General features: G+C 34.3%; 3 protein-coding genes across 3 annotated transcripts; 1 reads left to right on the top strand and 2 right to left on the bottom strand.

Moving 5' to 3' along the window:
- Nucleotides 1–3233: 3233 nt before the first annotated feature.
- Nucleotides 3234–4448, bottom strand: LOTGIDRAFT_171279 (hypothetical protein; the record flags this gene model as incomplete). Its single annotated transcript, XM_009047468.1, has 1 exon — nt 3234–4448. The coding sequence occupies one exon, from the start codon at nt 4446–4448 to the stop codon at nt 3234–3236; it is 1215 nt and encodes a 404-aa protein (XP_009045716.1).
- An 8973-nt stretch (nt 4449–13421) lies between these two features.
- On the bottom strand, nt 13422–21182 carry LOTGIDRAFT_137098 (hypothetical protein; the record flags this gene model as incomplete). The annotated part of the gene is made up of 2 exons (XM_009047469.1): nt 13422–13718; nt 19281–21182. Coding segments are annotated over 2 exons (2199 nt in total), but the record flags the coding sequence as incomplete, so codon positions are not given.
- Nucleotides 21183–27154: 5972 nt separating this feature from the next.
- LOTGIDRAFT_137081 (hypothetical protein) lies at nt 27155–27475 on the top strand (the record flags this gene model as incomplete). The annotated part of the gene is made up of 1 exon (XM_009047470.1): nt 27155–27475. One exon carries the CDS (start codon nt 27155–27157, stop codon nt 27473–27475), a length of 321 nt encoding a protein of 106 aa, XP_009045718.1.
- Between the last annotated feature and the right edge of the window lie 265 nt (nt 27476–27740).

The raw sequence follows: 27740 nt of genomic DNA on the forward strand, positions 1-27740 counted from the left end.
ATTTTTGATAAATTAGAAAGTATGTTTTTAATACGTTTTGCCCCAAATTATGTATCTGAATGCACCAAATCAATTCAATTTTCGAAAATTTTCTTGTGAGGAAATGAGAGGCTTGTGATTATGTCGATTCCACAGAGTTGCAGCATTTTGAATTTCAGTTGCCCCCCGTTGAGTCAGTCCGCCCCCTATTTGTACCCCCAGTCTCGGGAGGCTATATCCACCATTGATTACTTATATACATATCTCAATGAATTGCAGATTGAAGTACAGGTTTTTTCTAGCATTTCGAAACATGTTCCTGTTGTTAGACATTTATTGCGAAACTACAGTAGAGCTTCACCTGCCGCTTCCTGTTATATGCGATGCCGTGTATAAAACATTTTTCTACTCGGAAATTGCTATATTTTTAAAAACAATTTGAACAATCCCACTTTAATAAAAGGAAATAGTATTGTATTTTTATATGTTTATTGTATATTAATGATGTAATATAGATAAGTGTATTATTATATCATAGGGTAGGGTAGATTTCCAAACCAACAAAGAGGTAGTCGCCACAAAATGGAAGTTTACACAATATGTAATTTTATCCTGGGTGTATGTTTAATCAAACCAAGCACGAAAAAAAGCCAAAAAAAAAAAAAACAAACAAAAATACACAAACCGGAAGAGACTTTCAAAAGTGTTATTTATTTGTATTTTGTGGTTGAATATACAACTTAATGACGGGATACAGATATGTAATATTTATTTTCAAGCTTATGTAGTTTTAACGTCTTTCAATAACAGTCCTGCAAAATCTTCTTTTTTTTTCCTTTTCGTATCTTAAAGTTTCGAGCCCATGAAATTCCGAATATACGATATTCATATCTTTGATGCAATTTGTTGGTTTGTTTATTTCTCTCCCACATAATTTTTGTACAGTCTGCTTGGCTTTTGGTTTATGCTAAGTGTTAGCTAATTTTCGTGTGTAGATACCCAAATGCATCAGACTTACCTTTTCTGGTTTCCGTTGTCATTTCAACCAACTTCAATGGTCCTCTCACATAGATACAAATGTGTATGAGCTCTGTGGCATCCCGATGTAAGTAAGTTTGGGACATATCTGGAACACGTATATATTTTGAACTTATGAAATTGCGGCTCTAGATAATACGTTTTTTCTTTGGTGAGTTTCTCGACTTAAGATCGAAGGTGTGTGAGATAACCTTCTGAAAACAATGAAACAAAATGTCTCAAATATTTACTTGGTATTTTTGTAGTTTTTCAAACATTTTCTGTATATATTATATAATGTTGCATGTATTCCACTTAGCACAAAAGCACCATTTCGTTTCCCTATTTCTTTTCACTAACTTTTTTTAAACATTGAAATGTATGTATCTATTTATGTAGTTACCTTATAAAATTAAGTTCAAATAGATTCTTTAAATGAAAACCTTATCTTTGTAAATGTCAATCAATAAATCATTGCAAAGAAATAGTTATAAAATCTGAACTTAAAGCTTTCATATCCTAAAAATACATATGTCCCTTTCTTTTGGCCCGTCGTGACTTTTGCTCAAAAGGATTAATTGGCTCATCGTCCAGTTAATCTTATGGTATTCGGCAAAATATTTATCAAGATTATGAATTTTATTCTTATAATTACATGATAGCTTTAAATACATGTAAATCATTGATAATGACGACAATAGAGAACTATGGAACATGTTTTTGTCTTGCTTGTTTGTTTATTGCTATGTATAAAACTCTATTGTAGCTGTGTTAATTGGTCTCTCTGATTGTATTTGTAACTGATTTCAATAAATTTTTCAATCAAACTGATGTTTTTTGATAAAACAGCAATAAGTGATTATTATTATTATTATTATTATACCAGTCCAGTAGGCAATAACTTGCTGAATTTGATATACATCTAGCTTCTAATAGATATTTAAATCATTATCGGCTACTGCGGCAGAAATATTGTGCACATATTCTACGAGGTTTTTCCGACTGTCTTTAAGTTCTATGGTTCTACCCTGTTACTATCGATTAACCAGAGTTAATTAATTTGTTTTCACAATTTCATCATTTTCAAGCGCTACAACCGACTGAGTTTGTAGTTTTATTGACAGCTTTTACATTACAATATAATACTTTAACATGGTATCGTTTATTTAATTACCTTCAGATAATTAACCCTGGATGATTTCAATAATAGATATAGTCCACGGTTCAATAACTATACGATTGGTGAGAAATAATACCAGCTTAACTGGTTTTATCACATACACTTAAATCACGAACGGACAGTATTAAATGGATTTAGTTGTCATAGTATTTTCTTGATATCAGGACCGTAAATAGGATTGTTTATCACATCTAACCATTGCTATCACAACACGATATTCTAGTCGTTAATCTAGATTGGTAGAGACAAATTATAGCGAGAAAAAGCCTTAATACTTAAACGCAAGATTCCCAATAGCATGTTTAGTATCTGATAGTCTAGTCTCAGGGCTGAGTTAATGTCCAAATGGTCGATCAAACGTGATAGTTAGCAGAGCACGGGTGAAAATTAATGCTTCTGCAGCTGTTTCACCGCTTCCAAATATAGACACTTTGGTCGAAATGAAGTATATTCACAAAGCAAGAACGACTAAACAACAAAAGAGTTAAGCCCCCTGCCATTTTACTATGTTTCAAACATCACCTGAAAACAGTAAGATTTAAATTGATTTAAGATCTATCTATTGAGAAAGCAAATATTTATTTTTGTATTTGTACAGATTTTATAACCATTGTTTAGCTATACAGACATCAAATTAACTCTAACTGGGGGTGTGTTTAGTTCTAGAAGATCATCAGGAACCTCATGTAACGTTCTGTAGTTGGTCTGAAATCCAACCGGAACCATGGCGCAGTAAAGATATTCCTCATATTGTAAAGTTCCAAAACAATTAAATTTAGATGAATATTCGAGTCAATATTATGGAATCTCTTTTTCACAACACGAAGCAAACAAAACGCAAAAAAAGATGTGAAAACATCATTTCATAATATCGATGGTTGTTTTTTGGGTTGGTTGGTTGGTATTTCACCAAAGTACTTTGTTAACAATCCTTTGTCTTTTGTCTCGGTAATGATAATTGACTGTGAATAATTGTTGAGCTCAACTGTATCATTTTACATTATTTATGTATATCCGTTGAACATTTTGTTTTACCTGGCAGATAATTATGAGATCTCTACTGGGTACATATTGGTCTTGTCGCACTCTCCATTTGTGGTTGGTTAAAAGGATCAGCTTCCAGAACAATATGACTTTCGGGTTTACATCCTGCACATCCTTTGCCACATACTCCAGTTATTTCTCTGTTTTCAGTAACGTAGATATCCATGACAGCATCGTGATTATCTTGGACCCAGATGACATCGGTTTGAATCAGAAATCCAGTACCTTCAAGGTTGATCTCAAACCTTCCCAAAAGGCTACATGTTGTGTCTACAGGAAGGCAGTCAGCAGATATCCCGTAGCCAATTTGGGTATAGTTTGTCCATGTAAAGGTAAAGTCTTCGCGTAGAACTCGAGCAGTCCGTGGTGCGAATGCTATCTTTTGGAAATTGGTATATCCTAGCTGTTCCTGAGCGATCTTGGTCGTACTAGCTTGAACTGGAGAACAGTTAGAATCATGAAGGTATATACTACGTGAAGAAAAGTTGTTCTCTACCAGAGTGATGTAAGCAGTTGGATCAGTATCTAGTTTACCACAATACAATTTCACCATAGCCCCATTTAATGCTGGTGGATACAGCCAGTACTCACCATCACTATATAATGTATTGCAAGAGTCCTTCAAATATCGACAATTAGGTATTTCTTGATATGGATGACAGGTGAAGACGGACCAGCTGCCATTGGAGAGACATGAAACGGCATCAGTGCTATAGTAGCCAAATTTACAAGGCTTTTCAACAGCTTCTCCGAAATTGTGTATCTTTGAATTGAATGTTTGTGGGTCTGCGTTCGGGATTCCAGAACCATAGCATCCAATGATGTTACACCTGTAACCAATCTCAAGAGATTCACATAAGCTCTCTTGTGAACACATATGATTTTCACAATTTCCAAGGTGCACATGTGGCCAAATTTGAGCATTGACAGTCAAATAACTAGGAGCATTTTGCAGAGTTTCAGAATTGACATCGGTAGAGATTAATTCACATGTGCCATTTGAGTTGACAAAGTTGATGGAAAGACACATGGAGTTTGACCGACACATGTGAATGCATTGTAACAAACCAAGAGGAGCCTGTGTCCAAAATGATTTCGACGATGACCGTTTCCCTTCATAGATCTGTTGATCAAAATTTTGTACATTTCCACACATTTGACCAGTAGACCGGGCATAGATATTCAAAAATACATACAGAAAGCATAGCTTATATGTAAACATTGTCATTCTGTATTCTTTAAACGTTTCACAGTTTCAATGTATACAAGAACATTCATATAACACATTCAAAATCTCTATAGTGGTAGTGTAGTTTATCTAAGAATGGTTATTATTGAAAGCGTTGAACATTGATGGGGGCATGACTACATATATGCAAAATGTTAGGGTTTATAAAATCCATATTGTAGATAACGTAACAGAGTGCAATGATCTAGGGTACAAATTCTATAGAACGTTTGAAGTTCTAGAGATGGTTCAGAAAGCAAATTGTTTACATCGCCATTGCTAGCAAGGGGTTCAGAATCAAAATCGTTTACAATTTCACTACTAGCGAAGGTTCAGAATCAAAATTGTTTACAACGTCCACTTCAATCGATGATTCAGAATCCAAATGGTTTACAACGTTTACAGCTTTTTGACAACGTCGAGAATCAAAATCGTTTACAATTTCACTACTAGCGAAGGTTCAGAATCAAAAACGTTTACAATCGCTCACAGATAAAAAAATATATAAACTGTTCACAGCGAACTAAGATTCCCAATTCACACTGTTCACATCTAAAGTGTTTACAAGGTTTACAGGTTCAGAAACAAATTCAATATATCTGACAGAGTGAGATGTTCTTATTGTTATATTCACGACTGTAGATCTGTAGTCTTATAGAAACAATATAGTCGGAGTGAAGTTTAGTCATAAAAACCTTTAAAGAAGAATATCGATCTCATTGATTAAATTCGTGAGTTTTGATGCAGATGGATAATATTATCTTAAATTAATAATGATAATAATATCAAATGTATAATTTCTTCAGAACCAAATCATTCACTATGACTTTTTTTTTATCAATATTGCTTGGTTCATTTTGTTTTGATTTAAACAGTATTTTTTAATAATTTGTAAATCATGCATAATGAATTAAGATAAACAATGGTTTCAGAAATTTATTTTCGATGATCATTGCATGTGAACAAACCGTGATGGACGTTACATTAGGAAAGTTTTAGTTGTGACACATTTTTAAATTGTCAGATATTAGGTCTCGCACATCCCTCTTCGTCCACTCGTTATTTGTCAGTGTCACTGCACGTATTGTAGCCACCATACAAAATCTCGGTACCTGAACACGGAGAACTAGGATATTAGTCCCATTCCCAAGTGATCGTGGCCAGAAAGATAAAGGTTAAACTGTATGGTTCAGGTTCGACTGAAATTGTGAAAGGGAGAATGAACAAAAGTTTGATTCGTTTTCTTATTGAACTTCCATTTCAGTGTTATGCGAATCGTCCTCCTTCGAAATGAAGAAATTTATGTTACCTCTATAATCACCTAGTTACATACATGCAATAAGCTATTATCCTCATCGGCTCTGAAACTCGTCCAAAACTATAACATATTTCTACCGTATCACCCTTGAACAGATAAACCTCGTAATTTGGTACGTAATCCCTGAGTAATCTACATCATATGATCGATGAGTATTAGGCCTGATCCTAATTCATACGGACGCTGAGAAATCCTCCTTATACGGAATTTGAGTTATCCACATCATACGGACAATGCGTACTCCTCATCAAACGGAGAAGAGTAATCTTCATCATACAGACGATGCGTAATCCTCCTCAAAAGGAAGAAGAGTAATCCTCCTCAAAAGGAAGAAGAGTAATTCTCATCAAACGGACGAAGAGTAATCCTCATCATACGAACGATGCGTAATCCACATCAAATGCACGAAGAGAAATCCTCATCATACGGACGATGCGTAATCCTCATCATACGGACGATTCGTAATCCTAATCATACGGACGAAGAGTAATCCTCATCAAACGGACGAAGAGTAATCCTCATCATATGGACGATGCATAATCCTCATCATACGGACAATGCGTACTCCTCATCAAACGGGCGAGGAGTAATCCTCAAAATACGGACGATGCGTAATCCTCATCATATGGACGATTCGTAATCCTAATCATACGGACGAAGAGTAATCCTCATCAAACGGACGAAGCGTAATCCTCATCAAACGGGCGAAGAGTAATCCTCAAAATACGGACGATGCGTAATCCTCATCAAATGCACGAAGAGTAATCATCATCATACAGACGATGCGTAATCCTCATCATACGGACAATATGTAATCCACATCAAACGCGCGAAGAGTAATCCTCATCATACAAACGATGCGTAATCCTCATCATACGGACGATTCGTAATTCTAATCATGCGGACGAAGAGTAATCCTCATCAAACGGACGAAGAGTAATCCTCATCATATGGACGATGCGTAATCCTCATCATACGGACAATGCGTACACCTCATCAAACGGGCGAAGAGTAATCCTCAAAATACGGACGATGCGTAATCCTCATCAAATGCACGAAGAGTAATCCTCATCATACGGACGATGCGTAATCCTCATCAAATGCACGAAGAGTAATCCTCATCATACGGACGATGCGTAATCCTCATTATACGGACAATGCCTAATCCTCATCATACGGACGATGCCTAATCCTCATCATACGGCATTTTAAATCTTTCGTTAGCTAAAGTTAAAAAAAATTAACATTTCCCGTGTTCCAAACAGAGTCTGAGTAACAGTAACAGTCTTTACCGTAGACCTAGATCTATATCAATCGGAACAGAGCATAGTAGTAACGGAACGTAATTAAGACTTAAGTATAGAGTCAAATAGAACAATCGAATGCAGCCAAGGGGGGGTTATTCATTTACCAAATGGAAAAGGACAGGTAGGTACAGGTATTTATTTTGCCAAATTTGGTTTTACACCCACATCTGTTAATAAATATGAACGAACGTCGGCCTCTATATCTGCCCGTCCGTCCGTCCGTCTAGTGACATTTACTCGTAAACGCTCCAGAATATGTGTTTGTTAACTAATTGATATAAAAGCTGGTAAGTGTAGACATTACAAAACAACTGTATGAGCAAGTTCGTTGGTATGTGAAATTTCTCCCATTTATGAAAGTGAATTTGAATACTTATAGTCAGTAGTGTTTCTATGATTCTAAGGGTGTAGATAGGGGAGAGGGGGGGGGGGGGGGGGGGGTTTGTCCGAATTGTCAAGGGACGCTTTTATCCTCTTTGGGCACTAGAATATAAGACAAAAGTATCTTGTATAATTCTCATTAGTAGAGTAGTAAATTCACCATTCCTCATAGAACAGAATCTGTCTCGGTCATGAATTGAAGATTTCGATCTGTTCAATTTTCGCATTCGGCATTCCTTGGCAGTTTCCGTTAAACTGAATCTGCAGAGTGTTAGCGGACTTTTCACGGTAGACCGTTTGGCTTGAGTCATTTTAATTGCCAGTGGCAATTGACAGTCGGACCGAGCTTCCGTTTAGAGTAATATTATCGGATGACTTTCTTATGGAGAGGCTAATACCTTCGTAATTGGTCAGGGTTTATAATATTCTTCTTCTGAGCTTAAATCGATATTGCCTCAAGTTGTTAGAATATATTTTGATAATGGCACTTCCTGAATGCATTCTTTGTTAAGCAGTTATATTATGATATTTAACCATTAAATTAACTTACGGTTTCTTTTTGATTGTAGCTTCGTAAAACAGTGAAATCTGAACAATTATCACTCAATCAATAATACGTCAAATCAGACAAACAAGGAAAATAATCTATTTATCTTTTGTAATCTTTTATCATTATAATTCTCTTGTATTTATTTGCTGTACATTGACTGAATGTATATTTTTGGCGAGGATATATGAGTGTGGCGCAAAGCAGGATATGCTTACTCTTCTAGACACCTCATACCACTTTTCATTATGAAATACTTACTCACCTGAGCCACAGTGGCATTTGTAAGATGGAAAATGGCTCACTGATATAGCAGTCCAATCTGCGAGCTGGAAATTGATTTTCGCAATAATCATCAAGAGAAATATACAGTTTTAAAAGATATTATTACTAATCTTGACATATATTCTTCATGTTTTTCACAATCAATTACTGTTTTATTCACGAACTTGAGGAAGTACATTAAAAAGTTAAAAAAAAACAATGAAATAGTACACCTTAACCGTGTTATATCTTGGCAATCGAAGAAAACATGACTATGTTTTTGACACAGCATTTTCTTGGCGGTTTTACTGGTAGTGGTACTAATGGACAAGAACGTTACGTAGACAAGCAAATTGTCTATAGGATCGTAATCGCGATTCGGTCATAGTCGATACATACAATTTGTTCGTGAATGGTTTTAAAATGCATGATGATATATTGATATTTGAGAAAACAAACCACAAAATCAGTCGACATTGCATTCGAGGTTAATGGTGTTTAGCCCACATGGCGCAGAAAGTAGGACGTAAAACTCCATTCAATTCAATTCAATACTGCTATTCTGTCACAATCTGCGAGCTACTTTGAGAGAATGTTTTATATGCTACTTGCTTTGCATTTGACAACTCTACCTTAGTAATGAATCGAATGTTGCTAAGTGGATTCTTGGGCAGAACTCTTTACTTCCGACATTTTACCATTTGTCAAGATAGTAACTTTGCGATCTGAATACATACTGATGCATACAATGTTGTATGAGTTTGAATCCATATTTTAAGTCATATCGCGCTATGTTTACAGACGTCTGTAGTCTTAGGCGACCAGCCTTTGATGTGTTAACTACCAGATCACGTTATCAAGTGACAATATGGCAATAGTTGCGACAAGCAATGGCTGCCATTAAATATCGTGATATGTTGTAGTTGTAGTATAGCTCGACAAATCTAGCTCTACCCGTTCCCCAGACTTTCAGGGTAGCACGACTGTTGACTTGGTAGTTACAACTTGTGTTACCCATTCAACGTATGATAAAGACATCATTATCAAATACCATTCCAGCCATTATTATATCACAGGTAATATTATAATGTGATCAGATTATTCCTGAAATTAAAGACACCACAGAAATCCGGATGATGCCATTATATCCATCGACAAGAAAAACTCTTTTCAAGTCTCAACCTCTTGAACAAACAGAGGATGTTGTTTTAAAGGGTACTTCATTTCAAGTATCGATTTTTGTTTACTGCGATCAGTTGATTGATTGATTTTTATTGATTTGTCATCTTTTATCTTCAGTGATCAATCTTGATACATGTTTAGTAACAAGTAGCATATTGATTTGAGATATATTGGGGAAATACTGTGGTATACATAGCCTACATATTGTCAGGGGTGACGTCAATATAGACGTACGATAAGTAGGAGAGGGGGTGGGCGGCATATTAGACAGCTATTGTAGTCAGATTATCTTTTTAAAGAATTGTTTATAGTCAGAGTAAGTTACCTATAATTTCTTCCTAGTCCGCGTAAGTTACCTTTGATTTATTTGTAGTCAGAGTGAGTAACCTATAATTTATTCCTAGTCAGAGTAAGTTACATGTGACTTATTTGTAGTCAGAGTAAGTTACCTTTGGTTTATTCCTAGTCAGAGTAAGTTACATGTGACTTATTTGTAGTCAGAGTAAGTTACCTTTGATTTATTGGTAGTCAGAGTAAGTTACCTATGATTTATTGGTAGTCAGAGTAAGTTACATGTGACTTATTTGTAGTCAGAGTAAGTTACCTTTGATATATTTGTAGTCAGAGTAAGTTACCTATGATTTATTGGTAGTCAGAGTAAGTTACCTATGATTTATTTGTAGTCAGAGTAAGTTACCTATGATTTATTTGTAGTCAGAGTAAGTTACCTATGATTTATTTGTAGTCAGAGTAAGAAACCTATGATTTATTGGTAGTCAGAGTAAGAAACCTATGATTTATTGGTAGTCAGAGTAAGTTACCTATGATTTATTTGTGGTCAGAGTAAGTTACCTATGATTTATTTGTAGTCAGAGTAAGTTACCTATGATTTATTTGTAGTCAGAGTAAGAAACCTATGATTTATTGGTAGTCAGAGTAAGTTACCTTTGATTTATTTGTAGTCAGAGTAAGTTACCTATGATTTATTGGTAGTCAGAGTAAGTTACCTATGATTTATTTGTAGTCAGAGTAAGTTACCTATGATTTATTTGTAGTCAGAGTAAGTTACCTATGATTTATTTGTAGTCAGAGTAAGAAACCTATGATTTATTGGTAGTCAGAGTAAGTTACCTATGATTTATTTGTGGTCAGAGTAAGAAACCTATGATTTATTGGTAGTCAGAGTAAGTTACCTATGATTTATTTGTAGTCAGAGTAAGAAACCTATGATTTATTTGTAGTCAGAGTAAGAAACCTATGATTTATTTGTAGTCAGAGTAAGTTACCTATGATTTATTTGTGGTCAGAGTAAGAAACCTATGATTTATTTGTGGTCAGAGTAAGAAACCTATGATTTATTTGTGGTCAGAGTAAGAAACCTATGATTTATTGGTAGTCAGAGTAAGTTACCTATGATTTATTCGTAGTCAGAGTAAGTTACCTATGATTTATTTGTAGTCAGAGAAAGTTACATAACTGTGATTTATTTGTGGTCAGAGTAAGAAACCTATGATTTATTTGTAGTCAGAGTAAGTTACCTATGATTTATTTGTAGTCAGAGTAAGTTACCTTTGATTTATTTGTAGTCAGAGTAAGTTACCTATGATTTATTTGTAGTCAGAGTAAGTTACCTATGATTTATTTGTAGTCAGAGTAAGTTACCTATGATTTATTGGTAGTCAGAGTAAGAAACCTATGATTTATTGGTAGTCAGAGTAAGTTACCTATGATTTATTTGTAGTCAGAGTAAGTTACCTATGATTTATTGGTAGTCAGAGTAAGAAACCTATGATTTATTGGTAGTCAGAGTAAGTTACCTATGATTTATTTGTAGTCAGAGTAAGAAACCTATGATTTATTGGTAGTCAGAGTAAGAAACCTATGATTTATTTGTAGTCAGAGTAAGTTACCTATGATTTATTCGTAGTCAGAGTAAGTTACCTATGATTTATTTGTAGTCAGAGTAAGTTACATAACTGTGATTTATTTGTGGTCAGAGTAAGAAACCTATGGTTTATTTGTAGTCAGAGTAAGTTACCTATGATTTATTTGTAGTCAGAGTAAGTTGCCTATGATTTATTCGTAGTCAGAGTAAGTTACCTATGATTTATTTGTAGTCAGAGTAAGTTACATAACTGTGATTTATTTGTAGTCAGAGTGAGTAACCTATGATTTATTTGTAGTCAGAGTAAGTTACATAACTGTGATTTATTTGTAGTCAGAGTGAGTAACCTATGATTTATTGGTAGTCAGAGTAAGATGAAAATATCACGACAAACTGAGAACATGTGTGCTACAGATTGTGCGATGTACAAATCCTGACAGCTGAACCGACAGCTGACAAAAATCGAAAATTTCCTTGATGGCACACAGTATTGTCCTCGGCAGTCAAGATCACTCAGTCATACCAGGAGCAGAAAAGGCACAAAGGTCATTAAATTTCCAAAGACACAATTGTTGTTTAAGTTTTTTAAACTAGTATTATCTCCCTTGAAGTATAACTCATTCTCATTCGTACACTAGCAGGGTTTGTTGTATTCAAGTTTTCCATTCATTGTCAAAGTAAATCTCCATTGACGTACTATTGGGTAAATAAAGAATCCGGCAGCCGCAGTGTCTCAGACATTTACTAGGGTTCAGTCAATCCCGTCATAGGTCGAGATGATACCTTCGGATTTTTCAACCCGGTTTCCCCCTGTTAGTGATGCAGGTAAGAAAAAGCGTCTAGTTATTCGGATGGGACATTAAACCAAGGCCCCATGTGCTTCAGGCTGTGTACGTTAAAGATCTCTCGACAGTTGGAAATCGACGCCAGGTTTATAAGCCTACCACAGTCGGCTTAAAAATGAACACCATGAAAATAAATAAATGGTTTTTTTTATTGCACTTTCATAAAATAAATAGTATCTATAAATATCAACAATAAACTATTTTCTTAAATAAATATTTTCAGAATAGTGGAGAAATAAGTATTTACTCCTGTATTAACTAGTCAAATAAACAACTAATGAGTATCGCTGTTCTATGCTGAAAAATGCTATCAGCTAGAGAAAATCTAAATGCAATTCCATAAAATAACAAATTATCACATATACAACATATATTAATAACAGGGCGATATAACACTGTCTTAAACTACTTGATAAATAGATCGTTATAACCTAGTTGATAGGTTCGTTCTAACCTAGTTTATTTTTGCCTAATTTATAAGCTCGTTCTAACCTGGCGGATAGGTTCATTTTTACCTAGTTTATAGTTCGTTCTAACCTATCTGATATGTTTATTCTTACCTAGTTGATAAGCTTGATAAGATTGTAGGTTCGTTCTAAGCTAGATTGTAGGTTCGTTCTAACTTAGTTCGTAGGTTCTTTCTAACTAGTTTGTAGGTTTGTTCTACCTTAGTTTGTTGGTTCGTTCTAACATAGTTTGTAGGTTCGCCGAGGGATTCGTTCTAAGTTCATACAACCAGGTTGTAGGTTCTTTACTTTCACATAGGGTAAATAAAATGAAAGTCAACAATGACGCGACGTGAAAAATGAAAGGAACAATACAAATGAAAACTGTCTACAGAGTTATGTTATATGTACATGCAATTTGATCGAAGAAAACATTTGATAATAATTATATAATGAAAACTGCCATAGCTTTATCTTCCACTCAAATGCTTAGAAATCCAAAAAATGTTGCCGATTATCGGTATAGTTGGCAAATTGTCGGATTACTTGGCATTGATGTTTAATGATTATTTGCCCGTTGGTGTTTGTAAATTCTCGTTTAATGGTCTGAATTCATGGCGTAATGATGAAAATTATCAATTCACCACTGGCAGGCTACTGACTAACGATCATGTCACTCAGTCGACATGGGGAGACCTACACATCCAAGCCGCTTGATAAACAACATCAAATGACGATCGTGAGTGTCGATGACGTAGTAGACAGTCTGTGGTTTCTGATAGAAAACCTCAGATTTGCTCAGAAAAATAAAAATTCACTATCATGTTCCACCTGTTCTTCTAGCGACATGGTATCATTGTAGAAGGTTCTATCAATTGGAAGCCCGTAGCGTGTGACATTTGCACCAGCTAGTGGTCGTCGTTTATCTTTTGGATCGATGCGGATTGCGTCCCTGGAAGCCATGGACGGATCTTCACTATAATAGTTGAATGGTGTTATGAGGAAGGTGAGATGACCACCAACTGTCGGAGTATTTGGCATATGTTCTGTTTGTGGTATATGATATGTTCCTAGCGTGATCCAACTTACTAGATCCTGAAACGATAAAAAATATAGGCACATAAGGTTAACATGTTAGGCAGTTTACATAACTGATATAAGATTATATAATACTGAACGCATTACTGCTTTAGATCGTACGACAATCAACTAAACATAACTATAAAAAGACATAATTATTTTAATGTCAAGTAAAGTTTGAAATATTTACAAGTAAATAATCCTCGTAAAGTGTGCCCCAGGCCGTAACGCAGGATTAATCGATGTCATTCATGTGATAAATGAAAGTATGGAAGATTTTGGCGGGGGAGTAGGACTAAGTAACAGTATTACAATATACAGCTGACATGACTATAAATGACGTGTATCTAAGACAATAATACTAATTATCCTACTTTATTATGGAATATTAGAATGACTAGGTTCTTGACAGTTTAATTAGCACAGGGTTATGATTGATTTCTGACGTGATTTGCTTTTAAAGGAGCGCATTTTATTCCAGACGATACTTTATTCACTTACTGTCAAATGTCGTGAGTTGGCGGCGTAGAGCTGGGAATAGACGTGGCACATAGAAGCAAATTGTGTCCGCATCGTCCCCGTGTCCGGATTCGTACCTCAAGGCGGAAGGATAATTCTAAAAATAGTTGTTTTGTGAACTCTAGCGGATGAGTATAACCGGTAGTAGTCTACTTTCAATTTGACTAGCTCAAAATTTTCATAGTCATCATATATTGAATTTTTTAGGAGACATTAAGGACTTGTCAGGCTCTCATTCGACATATTGGAAAGCTTTCAACGAGATTTCTGGAAAAAAGTTGTAGAAGGTTGAATTTCGTGTTTTAACATGGGAAGATATGGCAAATGAAGTAGTGGAGTTAGTCCATATCCTATGTCATTTAACATTGTTAATTCCTTTTATTCTTGCAAAGAATACATACATCACAGAAACGATTTCACTCTTAGAATAGAGTATCCTTTTAGGGTAGTATCAGCATCCGATAAGAGTTGTGTCCACTTTTTGAACCATACCACTTTGTCATAGGGGTGGTTAGAATGCGCATGATTATCATAACTGTACAGTATAAACTGCTCTGACAAAATGGCAAAAACTGGTAGGAAATTTCGTCATATCATTTTTATGAAGTGTGAAAACGTAGATGTTTCGTTTTCATATGTTTACTAAATTGGGTTTTAAATGATGTTTCTACACACTTTTAAATGTCAAAACAACCACTTTCTCTTAATTCTATGAAGAGTTCTATATTATGTATCGATAATGTACCTTTAATTTGAGTTATTTGAATGAATGTATTTTGAGGTATGGTGGTTGTAACACGACGTGTAGGTGTTTTGATATAAAAGTAAAAGCTGTCACCCAATCGATGTCCTCAATATTTTTAGCTTCAAATCGACCCAAACTTACGTTTGTAACATGTGAATGAAATTAATTCAGTGCTAAAGGATTCGACATCATATACTAATGAGAATGTAATAGCCGTTCAATTAAAATATTCCACATGACCCAGTTCAATGTGACTGGCGTATAGCGATATAAATGATACATTAAAGATACATTAGAGATAAATAGATGATACATGAGTCACGAATGAAATACAGAAGATACAAGATACAAAATAAATACATAAAAGTTATACAAAAGATACAAAATAGTGATACATGAAAGACACATAAAAGATACCTGAGAGATACGTAAGAGATACAATAGAAAAATAAGAAGTAGACACATGTAAGATATATTAGAGACTGAAGAGAAGCATTAAAGAAACATAAAAAAAAATAAAAAGATGCATTATTTTATGATGCATTAAAGCAATTGATTATTACATATGCATTATAGATACACCAGGGAGATATATTTTGTTTGACTGCAAAGATTCGATAGTAAAAATAGCAGTGTGCGAAAGTGTATATTCTTTAAATATACATAGCATAGTCATAGAGTAACAGAATTGAAAATCGGACTGTTTTTTAAAGGTCGTTACCGAATCCCTCACCAGTATTTCTCCTACCTAGTAAATAAAAAAATAATACTTAACAGTATTAACAAAAACCCATTCATTGTAGTACACTGGGAGATAAGTTTAAAAAAGATTGCCTGACCAAGGAGTGCCCGTTGTACATTTTTAGATTTTATAGGAACAGGACATAGTTAAATATTTTATACCATCTCTTTGTGACGTTTTATAGTCCAATACAATGGTAAAACAGCAGTGGTAACGTGTTCAATTAAGCGATATCCTGAATGATAACCCACCTATAATCTATACATTCCTATACTTTAAAGCGGGGGTATGTTCTATTTTTTGCTTATTTTGAAAATTCTATATAATAACCTTAAATCAGAGTTTTCAGGGATAGAGTATTTAACCTTTGCATTTAATAACATGCAAAATAGTCGAATTTTACCGTTAGTTTTATGACGTCATTGTTCCAAAAGTGTTAGATTTTTTAAATTAGATTAGTGATGTCATTAAGTTAAGTCTGATCGTTCCATTGAAGTCCTCGTCTTCATTAGCCCACATGGTGCAGAAAAGTCAGACATAAAACTCCATTCATTTCATTTCCATCGAGGTCTATCAATTCCGTACATTGAGAATCGACAATTCCTTTAATAAATCGCTAGTCGTTAGTTTATAATGAAAAATAACCTTGTAAACGGTCGTTCACTCTCAATTCTAGAAGTATCTTACATTATACATAAAAAATAAATCCCATATGACATTGAGAGGCATTACCACGCTTAATTTCATTCACGAATAAGCTATTCACGTCAAATAACTAGCATTTCATTATATTCAATCCACCTCTTAATGTTGTTCTTGGCTATAAGTATTGGAAACGTTCCAATGTCCTACCCATTTTAACAAGGAATTCGATGTATGTATTGTTTTGACGCCACTTTTTAGGCTATTTAGACCAAACAGTTGATATCAAAAGTTACTGGGTTCAGATAAGCTTCTTATGTTATTATTTTAGAACTTTAATATTATTACTAGCCTACGTTTGGAAAAGGTCATTAAAATTCAAATTAGTTTACAATTTTGGTTCGTTTTTTTTGTTATTATTAGATAAGAAAAATCTTGACGTCATCGAATACGATGTTTTTGTTGTACGTACATCGTTATATCTGTATTTCAACATGAAACGAAATCAAACACTCTTACGTTAATAAGTATACGTTTTAGACACCAACATTAAATTCTAGACATAGCCTGCAATTTCGTTGCCAGTCTTGATATTATCGTCTATTGGTATCATCTCATCTAGGGTTTCATGATTTTTCGTCAAGGGGATGTTGAGTTGAGCAACAGATAAATGTTTTGACCAGATTTTAATTGGGGGTAACAGATTTGAGACTGGTGCTCTAAGAAGTATTAAAGTTATACTACTCGTTCTGAACAGGTTTCGTTTGTTCAAATTCTGACCTCATTCGAACGGTAGGCCTACAGAACCAGATTCTGTCCCATTGAAAATTTCCCCAATTCTGACACATTGAAAATTTCCCCAATTCTGACACATTGAAATTTCCCCAATTCTGACACATTCAAAATTTCCCCCATTCTGTCACATTCAACATTTACCTTCTAGTCCTTTTCCGCCATTTTGAATTCTGTCCGCACCTACTATTTTTTTGGTACAAGTGGACGTAGAACGCGTTCTGAACTCTGTTCAAAATTGAGTTGATTGCGCGTTCACTTAACAGCATTACAATCAAATTAAGGAAAAATTCTTCTACTGAAAACAGTATTTCAGAAACTAGAACGAACAGTATACGATTCTAGGTAATCGTCCTTTAACGACTCACATTTTTGACATGAACCAAATCAGCCATGTTATTACTTTTTTTCTGTTGTTGCTTTCATTTGTCTGGTGTGTGAATAATGACCCAGTGAACTCTACATGTTTATAAAATTTGGACCAAATCCAAGTAGTGTCTTAAATTTATGTCAGTGGGACAAAATGTTAAAATGGTGCAGCTGAACCAATAGCTGGCTACATTCTTGACCTTTCCATCGTAAACAAAAGATAATATTCTGAAAAGCTTGTAAAATGACATAAACCAGAAAATGGGCGCAAAGCCATGAAAAGCAAAACAGCAACCAGAACCGTAGAACGAAACACCGAGGGACATAAATATACCGTCTCGTGAAGGGGACATATTACTTGTAGTTACCTAAATATTTCATGGACCAGATGATGAGTCTCAATTACAGTTGTCATTTTTTTTTCTTTTATTTACAGCGTGAACGACAGTTTTAACTGTGATTTGAAGGCTTAGTTGAAATATTATAGCCTTTTTCCAAATTCGATTTATTAGGTCGAGGAAGAGATTCAAAATGGTTAGGAATTACGTGTGTGTTATTTCCATGTAACAACCAAACGTAGTTGCGTATGGACAGATGTACTTTACAACAGAATTCAAAACCTAACAGGACACCGTAAAAAAGGTTGTTTCAGCCCACTCAGATCTGACTTAATTTGCGAGTAGCGTGTAATTTCATTCTCTTTGAAACAAAAGATCAATTTTTGTTACAAGATCACGTTTACATACTAATTTTCTTTTAATTGCCCAAGGAACAATTTATATGAGACCTTTTTGGTAATAGAGCCTCTAGTTTCATTGGAATTAATTAATATGTTTTCTATTTTGATGAAAAAACAAATCAATACTGTTCTTGGTCACATTTAGACTGAAAATCAAAAATATTCCTGCTTTTCAACTTTTATCAATATAACACACAAGGCATCGTATTACGTTACTGACCGAAATGATAACTGCGGAGGATGTGTTTTGTTAGGGCGATTTTATAATTGAAAATCGTGCAATTTGCACTGCAGAGAAATATCATGTTGTCAACTTACTTTTTTTTCCAATACTAACGATTATTTTTCAAACATTGACGATTTTATTTCCAATACTGACGTTTATGACTCACAATATTATTATTTGTCTATCATTTTTCTAATGCTGACGATAATATTTCTACAACTGACGATTTATTTTTCTTATATTAAAGTTTTGTTTCTGTAATACTGATGATTTTGTTTCTGAAATACTAACGATTTTTTACTGACTATTTTGATTTTCTAAAAGGCCTTACTGGTGATTTTGTTTTTCAAATATTGACCATTTTATTCTTCGGATACTGACGATCTTGTTTTTCTGATACTGAAAATTTTATTTTTCTGAAAATGACGATTTTGTTTTTTTAATAGGCCTTACTGATGATTTTGTTTTTCTAAAAATGACGATTTTGTTTTTCTAAAAATGACGATTTTGATTCTGTTATATTGACGATTATGATTTCTAATACTGACGTTTTTTTGTTTTTCCAATACTAATGATTTTATTTTTCTTAAAATGACGATTTTAATATTGACGATTTGAATTTTTTTAATATTGACGATTTTGTATTTCTAAAATGACGATTATTTTATCACGTCTGACAACTGACTAATACTGACGATGACATCGAATCTATGATATTAACGACTCTATCGTAATACAACGATTATTCTTACTAAAATGGCGATAGTTAGCTCATATCTCTTGAATGAAAAATATCAACTCACCTCATCTACAATATTTTCATCATCGTCGAGATATTTCTGGAAATTGACCACTGGATCTGTGGCGTCCCACATTGCGTACACTGAACTACTTGTGTATTCTTCATCCTTCTGTTTTGTTACTGCCATCTGATATCGAGACCAAGACACCGAAGGTTCAAAGCCTTGATTTACCGGAAGCTTCATTTTGGACATTCCTGATATTTTAAGCCTGTACGATTTAACATTCCCTAAGTTGTCCGTCTTGTTAGCATTAGAAAATAAAAGATATTTTGGGTGATTAAAGTTATAGCGATATGCCGCACTAGATTCAGTTTGTTTAAGGCTCTTCTTGATTTTGGTTTGCGAATGCCAATTGTTCGGCCTGGAACTCCACTCGTCTGTCTTATTTTCGGTCTTAATAGACCATGTCGAAAACCGATTTGAAGTTCCTTTAACGTCAATGTCAGCTTTAAAATGAAAGAGATGATGATGAAGATGTGCCACGACGTTCTTCCGAATTCTAGTACCATATGGCTCTTCTGCCGGAGTATAGAACCCGGACGCTAAATAACCAGTTGAAGCTACTTTCACTTCTATGGCACCGTTATTGTGAAACACAAAGTCATATACATAGTCATAATTTATCACTGAAATAACTATACGCAGAACTAAGGTATTGTCCAATAGTCCCCCAAAGAAAGAGTCAATTTTGCCATAAGCGCGATGCCTTCTTAGAGGCATCAGATTGTTTTGTTCAAATATACACACAGCATTTCTCAAGCGTCTTTGACCGCCGTTATTAGCCGCATAGATTTCAATGTCTTGATAATTAGCATAGGAAGGACAGTCAATGCCTGGCACCAGTCCTCTCGTTCTGGTTCCAAATAAACCAGCACTATCGGCAAAATATAACATACTGGAAGCTGGGTTATGAGCAGTGTATAGCACGGCAATTTCCTGCATACTTAGTTCATATACGATTCTCTCTCCTGCATGTCTCACGTCGAATAACTGGATGCCAACCGTCGGCGACAATCTATAGGTAAACTGCCATTTCATGTACTGAACTTGGTTACCGCGAACTGTATAACGAGGACCATTAGGTTCATATTGACGTGGTGCTTCCTGATCTAGCCGGGGAAATGATTCCTCTCCTCTTAAATGTAAAGAAGTGGGTATGTCTTTAATGTCCTCTTGTGGGTATGAAACTCTCGTTTTATTCGTTTGATTCTTCTCGTACTTTTCTAGCAGATCATCCAGAGATGGATACAGTTTACTAGCATACCATACGTTTTGGACTTTCCACTTTCCAGGGTGTATATCTGACATATCAACCAGAAACTGGAAATCCAGCGGATGTAAGGTGTAAAACTCAAGATCATAAGCAAACCAAAACCATGCTTTTCGTTCACCTTTAGCAAGGAAAGCAGAGGAAATTGGAGTCATCGAAAATTTCAAACATTTTTTGCCACAGTTCCCATAAACAGCTCCGTAACTTTCGTTAAGTAACTTCCTAGCTTTCTTGCTTACCAATGGAAGAACTCTTTGGTAGATTGGTCTGAATTCGGCCATACTAAATGGTCTAACATGAAATGGTATTTTGGTTTTTCTAGCAGTGGTGTTGACAACTCTGGCGTATTCTATTCCAGGTAGAGGACCAACTTCATATTCTTCTACAATTGGTGGAATGACATCTGCTCTAAATAAGGAAACCGTTGCTACTCGAGGTGGTAAGTCACCTTTATTGTCCAGGTGTTCCAATACTTTCTTCTTGGGTGCTAGTTTGAGCTCAATTGAATGGATAACATTAGAGCTAACACCTGCTCGTTGGGGATCCGTTATTTTCAGAGATTTGTTGCTTTTTAAAAAGTTTATTATTAATTTGGTTTCTTCTCTCGTGATTTCAGTAAATGGGCCAATTTTGCTGTCGATATATTGTTGTTGATTATGATGACGCTTACTATGAATTTTGGCGTGCTGAGTCTGGGTTTTGCCGTCAGGGTTAAAAGAAGTTAAAACAATTATCACCCCTACTAAAATACAGATGATAAAACTTAGCAGTCCAATAATGAAATAATAGATCTTTGTTTGCTTCTTGTAAAGACCAGAGGAATCAGTTGTCACCAAAAATCTGAAATGACAAAAAGTTGAAAATAAATTAGACCGGAAAAGACTACATACGGGCTGATATTTTATATCCTTTTTCGGAAGAGGGGTAGGGGAGTGAAGGATGGTATCATTTGGATCTTCCTACGACTTATCATCTGCGCCGCCATCTAGGTCCGTTTGTCATATACAGATGCGAAACTCATCACCTCCTTGAACTAAAGATGGTATTTTTTGATTAAATTCTAAGTCAGCCATAATGATATACAGCCGAAAGAATGATACGTAATATATATGAAAGGTTTCTTTTAATTATGAATGACGATAGCAAATTGATAGGAGTTTAATAGAACCCACGCAATATATTATTTCGATGTTATCAAGTCTACCTAACTAGTTCCAACTAATTAAAGTCTTACAGAATCTGTCCTGAAAAAGAAAATTTTATGACTCAATTGAGGTATGGCCATATATCATTTTTGTTCTAAACTGAAATTTGATCCCACGCAAGTCGAAATTAAATACCACATTCCAAGTTCATTTCCATTGATTTTACATCAACCAAACATAAAGATAATACAAATCAATTTATAATATATCAAAAGTACTCATTCCTATTCGCGATATGTATCCTATACATTCTAATTTACTCGGATATTGTCTAAGATCTTAGATAAAGAAAGTTCTGTGATTAACGATAAGGTTAACATCTTGTCTAATGCCGTGGAAACTAACAGTCGTTTATATTGAAATGACACAATGGATCCGAAATGTATATAAAATCTAAGTTTGACCGAAATTGAAACCCAAAGTAGCCAAAATAACATTATTGATCATTATAGATAAGTTAAAAAGGATTTCCAGATTGCGGATTTGCGTTAAAAAGTTGTTTTAGGAAGAGCGAGTTTTTCTTCTTTAGTTGGCAACAGCTTATTCATGACGTCAGCCACAACTTAAAGCTGACAGAATGTCGTTTCGTTGGACTAACATTTATAACTTATAGGTTGAAGAATGTAGCATTGAAATTAGATAGACTTAGACCGATTTAGACAGAGTCGTGTAGGATTTAGATAGATCCATAAGAGACAGAGTAGTGTATGATTTAGATAGACCTAGTCATATTTAGACAGAGTAGTGTAGGATTTAGATAGATCAAGACAGATTTAGACATAGTAACGTATGATTTAGATAGACCTAGTCATATTTAAATAGAGTAGTGTAGGATTTAGATAGATCAAGACAGATTTAGACATGGTAAAGTATGATTTAGATAGACCTAGTCATATTTAGACAGAGTAGTGTAGGATTTAGATAGATCAAGACAGATTTAGACATGGTAACGTATGATTTAGATAGATCTAGATGGATTTAGATACAATCTGCTTATTCATATTAGTTTTTCAATATGAATGTTGATTCAGAGCTCCTACACATTATTGCTGATTTGAATATCGTGCAAGTTTGTGAATCCATAAAAAAAATTCAATTGACGGAGTAGGATGTAAGATCAAAACGTTGAAAGTGTCCCAGAATATACTATTGCTTGATGAATTTGTGATTAAAGTAAACAAAGAAACCGCAATTGATTATGTATCAACTGAATGGGAAATAAATAATAATTTATCAGAACTGTCAGCCAATTTCTACAATGAATTATACTGCTATTGTAATCCGTCTTCTTCTTATGTACTTAAAATTCAAATGAAATCCCTTGATAATCTATGTTAAGATTAACTACAGATTAAATTACAGATTTTTGATTCAGGGTAAGTTTCAGAGTTTTGTTTTGCGTCAGTATTGGTTTCAGAGTTCTTGTTTGGCGTCAGAGTCGGTTTCAGAGGTTTTGTCTGGCGTCAGAGTCGGTTTCAGAGGTTTTGTTTGGCGTCACTGTTAGTTTCAGAGGTTTTGTCTTGCGACAGTGTTAGTTTCAGAGTTTTTGTTTGTCGTCAGAGTTAGTTTCAGAGTTTTATTTGACGTCAGAGAAAGTTTCGGAGTTTTTTTTTCTTTTGCGTCAGAGTTAGTAACAGTGGTTTTTTTTTTTTGTCGGAGTAAGTTTCAGTTTTTTTTTTATCTGGCGTCTGTGTTAGTTTCAGAGTTTTTGTCTGGCGACAAAATTAGTTTCAGAGTTCTTGATTGACAGCAGTGATACATGCGCGTCAGAGTTTTAGCCCCAGAAAATTTTAATTCGGAACAGTTTCATTATGAGATCATTGTAATTTGCGAGTTTATTTGTGATGTAGAAATGACAGATTATTTAGATTGTAAGAGATAAAAACATGAAATACAAATAAAAGTGGGAGTGTATTCTGGTTGATTCTTGTAGAAATTACGAGTAAATGAATGAAATCTCGTCTACTAGTATTCTATCAATATTGATACAACGTGTCGATTAGACATAAAAAAACATTCTATTCCCATGTTTCATTAATTCATCATAACGGATCAATCTGCAGATTACTTCCGCTTCAGGTACAAAAAATACCACGTGTGCGTGTTCGTGTCCTTAATCATCTGAGCGGATACGAATATCACAAATCTTTTCTTAACAAAATTCGACCAATGAATGACAGCAGGCCTATCTTGTGGTATATGCTACGGGACATTATGTTTATAGGAAACCAGCCCAATTTATGCCATTGTCTACCTGGTGATTTTCTCGCACCGGCACGTCTTTCTAGTGTCATTGACATAGGTGGAGATGATAAATTTTGTCATGATTCATAAATCCATGCCATCAATATGTAGGCTGCATTGCGGCACGTAAATTAAATCTACCATAACTGAAAGACGTTGAAACTAGTTTCGGATAGATATCTAACGTAATGAAAGATTTTAACAATACAGCTATTGCAATTTGCTGACTCAGCATATATATATTAGAAATGTACTCCAGCTGAACGACTGTACTATAAATAATATTGTTATAAAACTGTATTATGGTAACCAATAGCGAGTATTTCTTAATGAAATGATGTGGATTTTTACGCCATGCGATTCTGCTCCTTGTCGTCCATGCTGTATGTAGTTAACTGAAAAGGATCAACCCTATACTATTTCCTATTGTCGAGGAATCTCTTAAGGGAGGTACAGTTCCACCTTGCGAATTGTACAATCTTAGCGCATCTAGATTTTCAACGGATTCTATAAAACAACAACAGAATCGAACGATTGCCTCTTGAATTGATATCGAATGATTGTGTTATATAAATTTATCTGTCTGGAACTGGTATCATAGATCATAGAATAGATTGATATCAAATGATTGTGTTATATAAATTGATATGTCTGGAACTGGTATCATAGATCGTAGAATAGATTGATATCAAATGATTGTGTTATATAAATTGATCTGTCTGGAACTGGTATCATAGATCATAGAATAGATTGATATCAAATGATTGTGTTATATAAATTGATATGTCTGGAACTGGTATCATAGATCATAGAATAGATTGATATCAAATGATTGTGTTATATAAATTGATATGTCTGGAACTGGTATCATAGATCATAGAATAGATTGATATCAAATGATTGCGGTATGAATTGTTGTATCGGGTGATCTGTCTGGAACTGGTATCATAGATCATAGAATAGATTGATATCAAATGATTGTGTTATATAAATTGATATGTCTGGAACTGGTATCATAGATCATAGAATAGATTGATATCAAATGATTATGGCATGAATTGTTGTATCGGGTGATCTGTCTGGAATTGGTATCATAGATCATAGAATAGATTGATATCAAATGATTGTGGCATGAATTGTTGTACCGGGTGATATGTCTGGAAGTGGTATCATAGATCATAGAATAGATTGATATCAAATGATTGTGACATGAATTGTTGTATCGGGTGATCTGTCTGGAACTGGTATCATAGATCATAGAATAGATTGATATCAAATGATTGTGTTATATAAATTGATATGTCTGGAACTGGTATCATAGATCATAGAATAGATTGATATCAAATGATTGTGACATGAATTGTTGTATCGGGTGATCTGTCTGGAACTGGTATCATAGATCATAGAATAGATTGATATCAAATGATTGTGTTATATAAATTGATATGTCTGGAACTGGTATCATAGATCATAGAATAGATTGATATCAAATGATTGTGACATGAATTGTTGTATCGGATGATCTGTCTGGAACTGGTATCATAGATCATAGAATAGATTGATATCAAATGATTATGTTATATAAATTGATATGTCTGGAACTGGTATCATAGATCATAGAATAGATTGATATCAAATGATTGTGACATGAATTGTTGTATCGGATGATCTGTCTGGAACTGGTATCATAGATCATAGAATAGATTGATATCAAATGATTGTGACATGAATTGTTGTATCGGGTGATCTGTCTGGAACTGGTATCATAGATCATAGAATAGATTGATATCAAATGATTATGACTTATATTCGTATTGAACAAGAATTGTTCGAATTCGTATCGAATGGGCATCGTGACTAATGATCATTTCATAAATAGTTATGAATAATCAACTTGTGACTATCATAATTTGTTAATGAACTATTTCAGATCAATTAACAAAATAATCATCAACCACAAAAGCTTGGAAAATCTGCGTCGGTGTTCGTCCGAACACATGACACAAACCACGACGTTTCAGTTGTTAGAACAATCATATTCTTTGCAAATTTTGGAAAAGATAGCTTCACTGGAGCTTACCACACTTTTTCATTAAAGTAAATTTTTTCATTACTCTTAGTTACTCGTCGCATAGTGGAGTATTGTGAGTGCCTGATTTATTTTTAATGACATTCGTTGGCTCGTTGCTTGAATCGTGCAAGAGCATTCCCCAAAATAGTAAATAGGATTAAAAATAGAAATTCTTAGGTAATATTGGTGTGGAATTGAGTAAGAAATTATAAATAGTAAATACCTAAGTATATTTTTATGTTTCGGTTATGTCACACCTTTCCAATTATGTAAACACAAAAGATTCTTGAAAGTGACTTTCCTCGAAAATATTGCGTATCATATTTCGTAGTTGTCTTACATGTTGGATAACATGACTTAGACACTAAATAAAAAACAAAACGATTAAACTGTATATACTATAGTCAAAAGTAATGTTAAAATATAGGTGCGCAATTTTGGAGGGTTGATTTGAAACTCGAGACTACTAGAAATGTACCAAAATCGCGTAATTCCTTCAAAACTATCTCCTTTCCTATTTCTATAGATGTATTTTTATATATATGGAAGTATCCCAATAAAAGACGACTCGTCTTTTTAACTTTCACACGCGGATAATTCTGGACACACATGGATTTGAAAGCTTAAAATATTGACTGTGAGCTGTGAACACTTACTTTTAGTATAGCTTTAAAAAATCCCGTACTAAGGGAGGATTGGTAGAAATAGAAAAATGGCGCATCTATCCCTTTAATTATTTCTTCTTCCTAACATTCCAACATTCTTAACATTAGTAGGAAAGATATTTAATCTTTCCGCATTACATTTTTCCGTCACCAATGTCACTAAAACCGTAGCTTCATCATCGTATATGTAATTTGACTTTTAACTTCAATAATATCAAATAAGAAATTGAAAATATAAAAAGATTCCATTAGCTTGAGCCCAAAGGGGTTTTTCTTAACCTTTATGTGTATCAGGTTTGCATCGAGTTGCGGGATTCTCATTTTCACTAAGCATTTCATGACGTCACTATCGCAAAATCTGTTGATATCAAGAGGAGCTAATGATCGTTGTGTATACTTTAAAGCATGTCTGTGATTACATGAATCAAAGACATTTGATGCAAAATCATTACAAGAATCAACGACATCTGACGCAAAATCATTACAAGAATCAAAGACATCTGACGCAAAATCATTACAAGAATCAAAGACATCTGACGCAAAATCATTACAAGAATCAAAGACATCTGACGCAAAATCATTACAAGAATCAAAGACATCTGACGCAAAATCATTACAAGAATCAAAGACATCTGACGCAACATCATTATAAGAATCAAAGACATCTGACGCAACATCATTATAAGAATCAAAGACATCTGTCGCAAAATCATTATAAGAATCAAAGACATCTGACGTAAAATTATGCGAATATTGAAACCATAGATGGTCCCTATACACATTTGAAGTTTTGAAAAAACCTCTTTAACAAAAGTATCTTTGCTGTAAAGTTTGACATCATTCTTACCTTTGAGTTTCATTATAAGTTTCCAAGTTCCCATGACATCGTTTTCTATCTAATCTTTCTGCTGTAGCCATCTATATGCTGATATGAAACCAACGTTAAATTCTTTTCACAATATACAAAAAAGTTTTTGTTTTTTTTTTCCAAAAAAAGATCTAAAA

The sequence above is a fragment of the Lottia gigantea genome (assembly GCF_000327385.1).
Source record: "Lottia gigantea unplaced genomic scaffold LOTGIsca_112, whole genome shotgun sequence".
Classification (NCBI taxonomy): domain Eukaryota; kingdom Metazoa; phylum Mollusca; class Gastropoda; family Lottiidae; genus Lottia; species Lottia gigantea.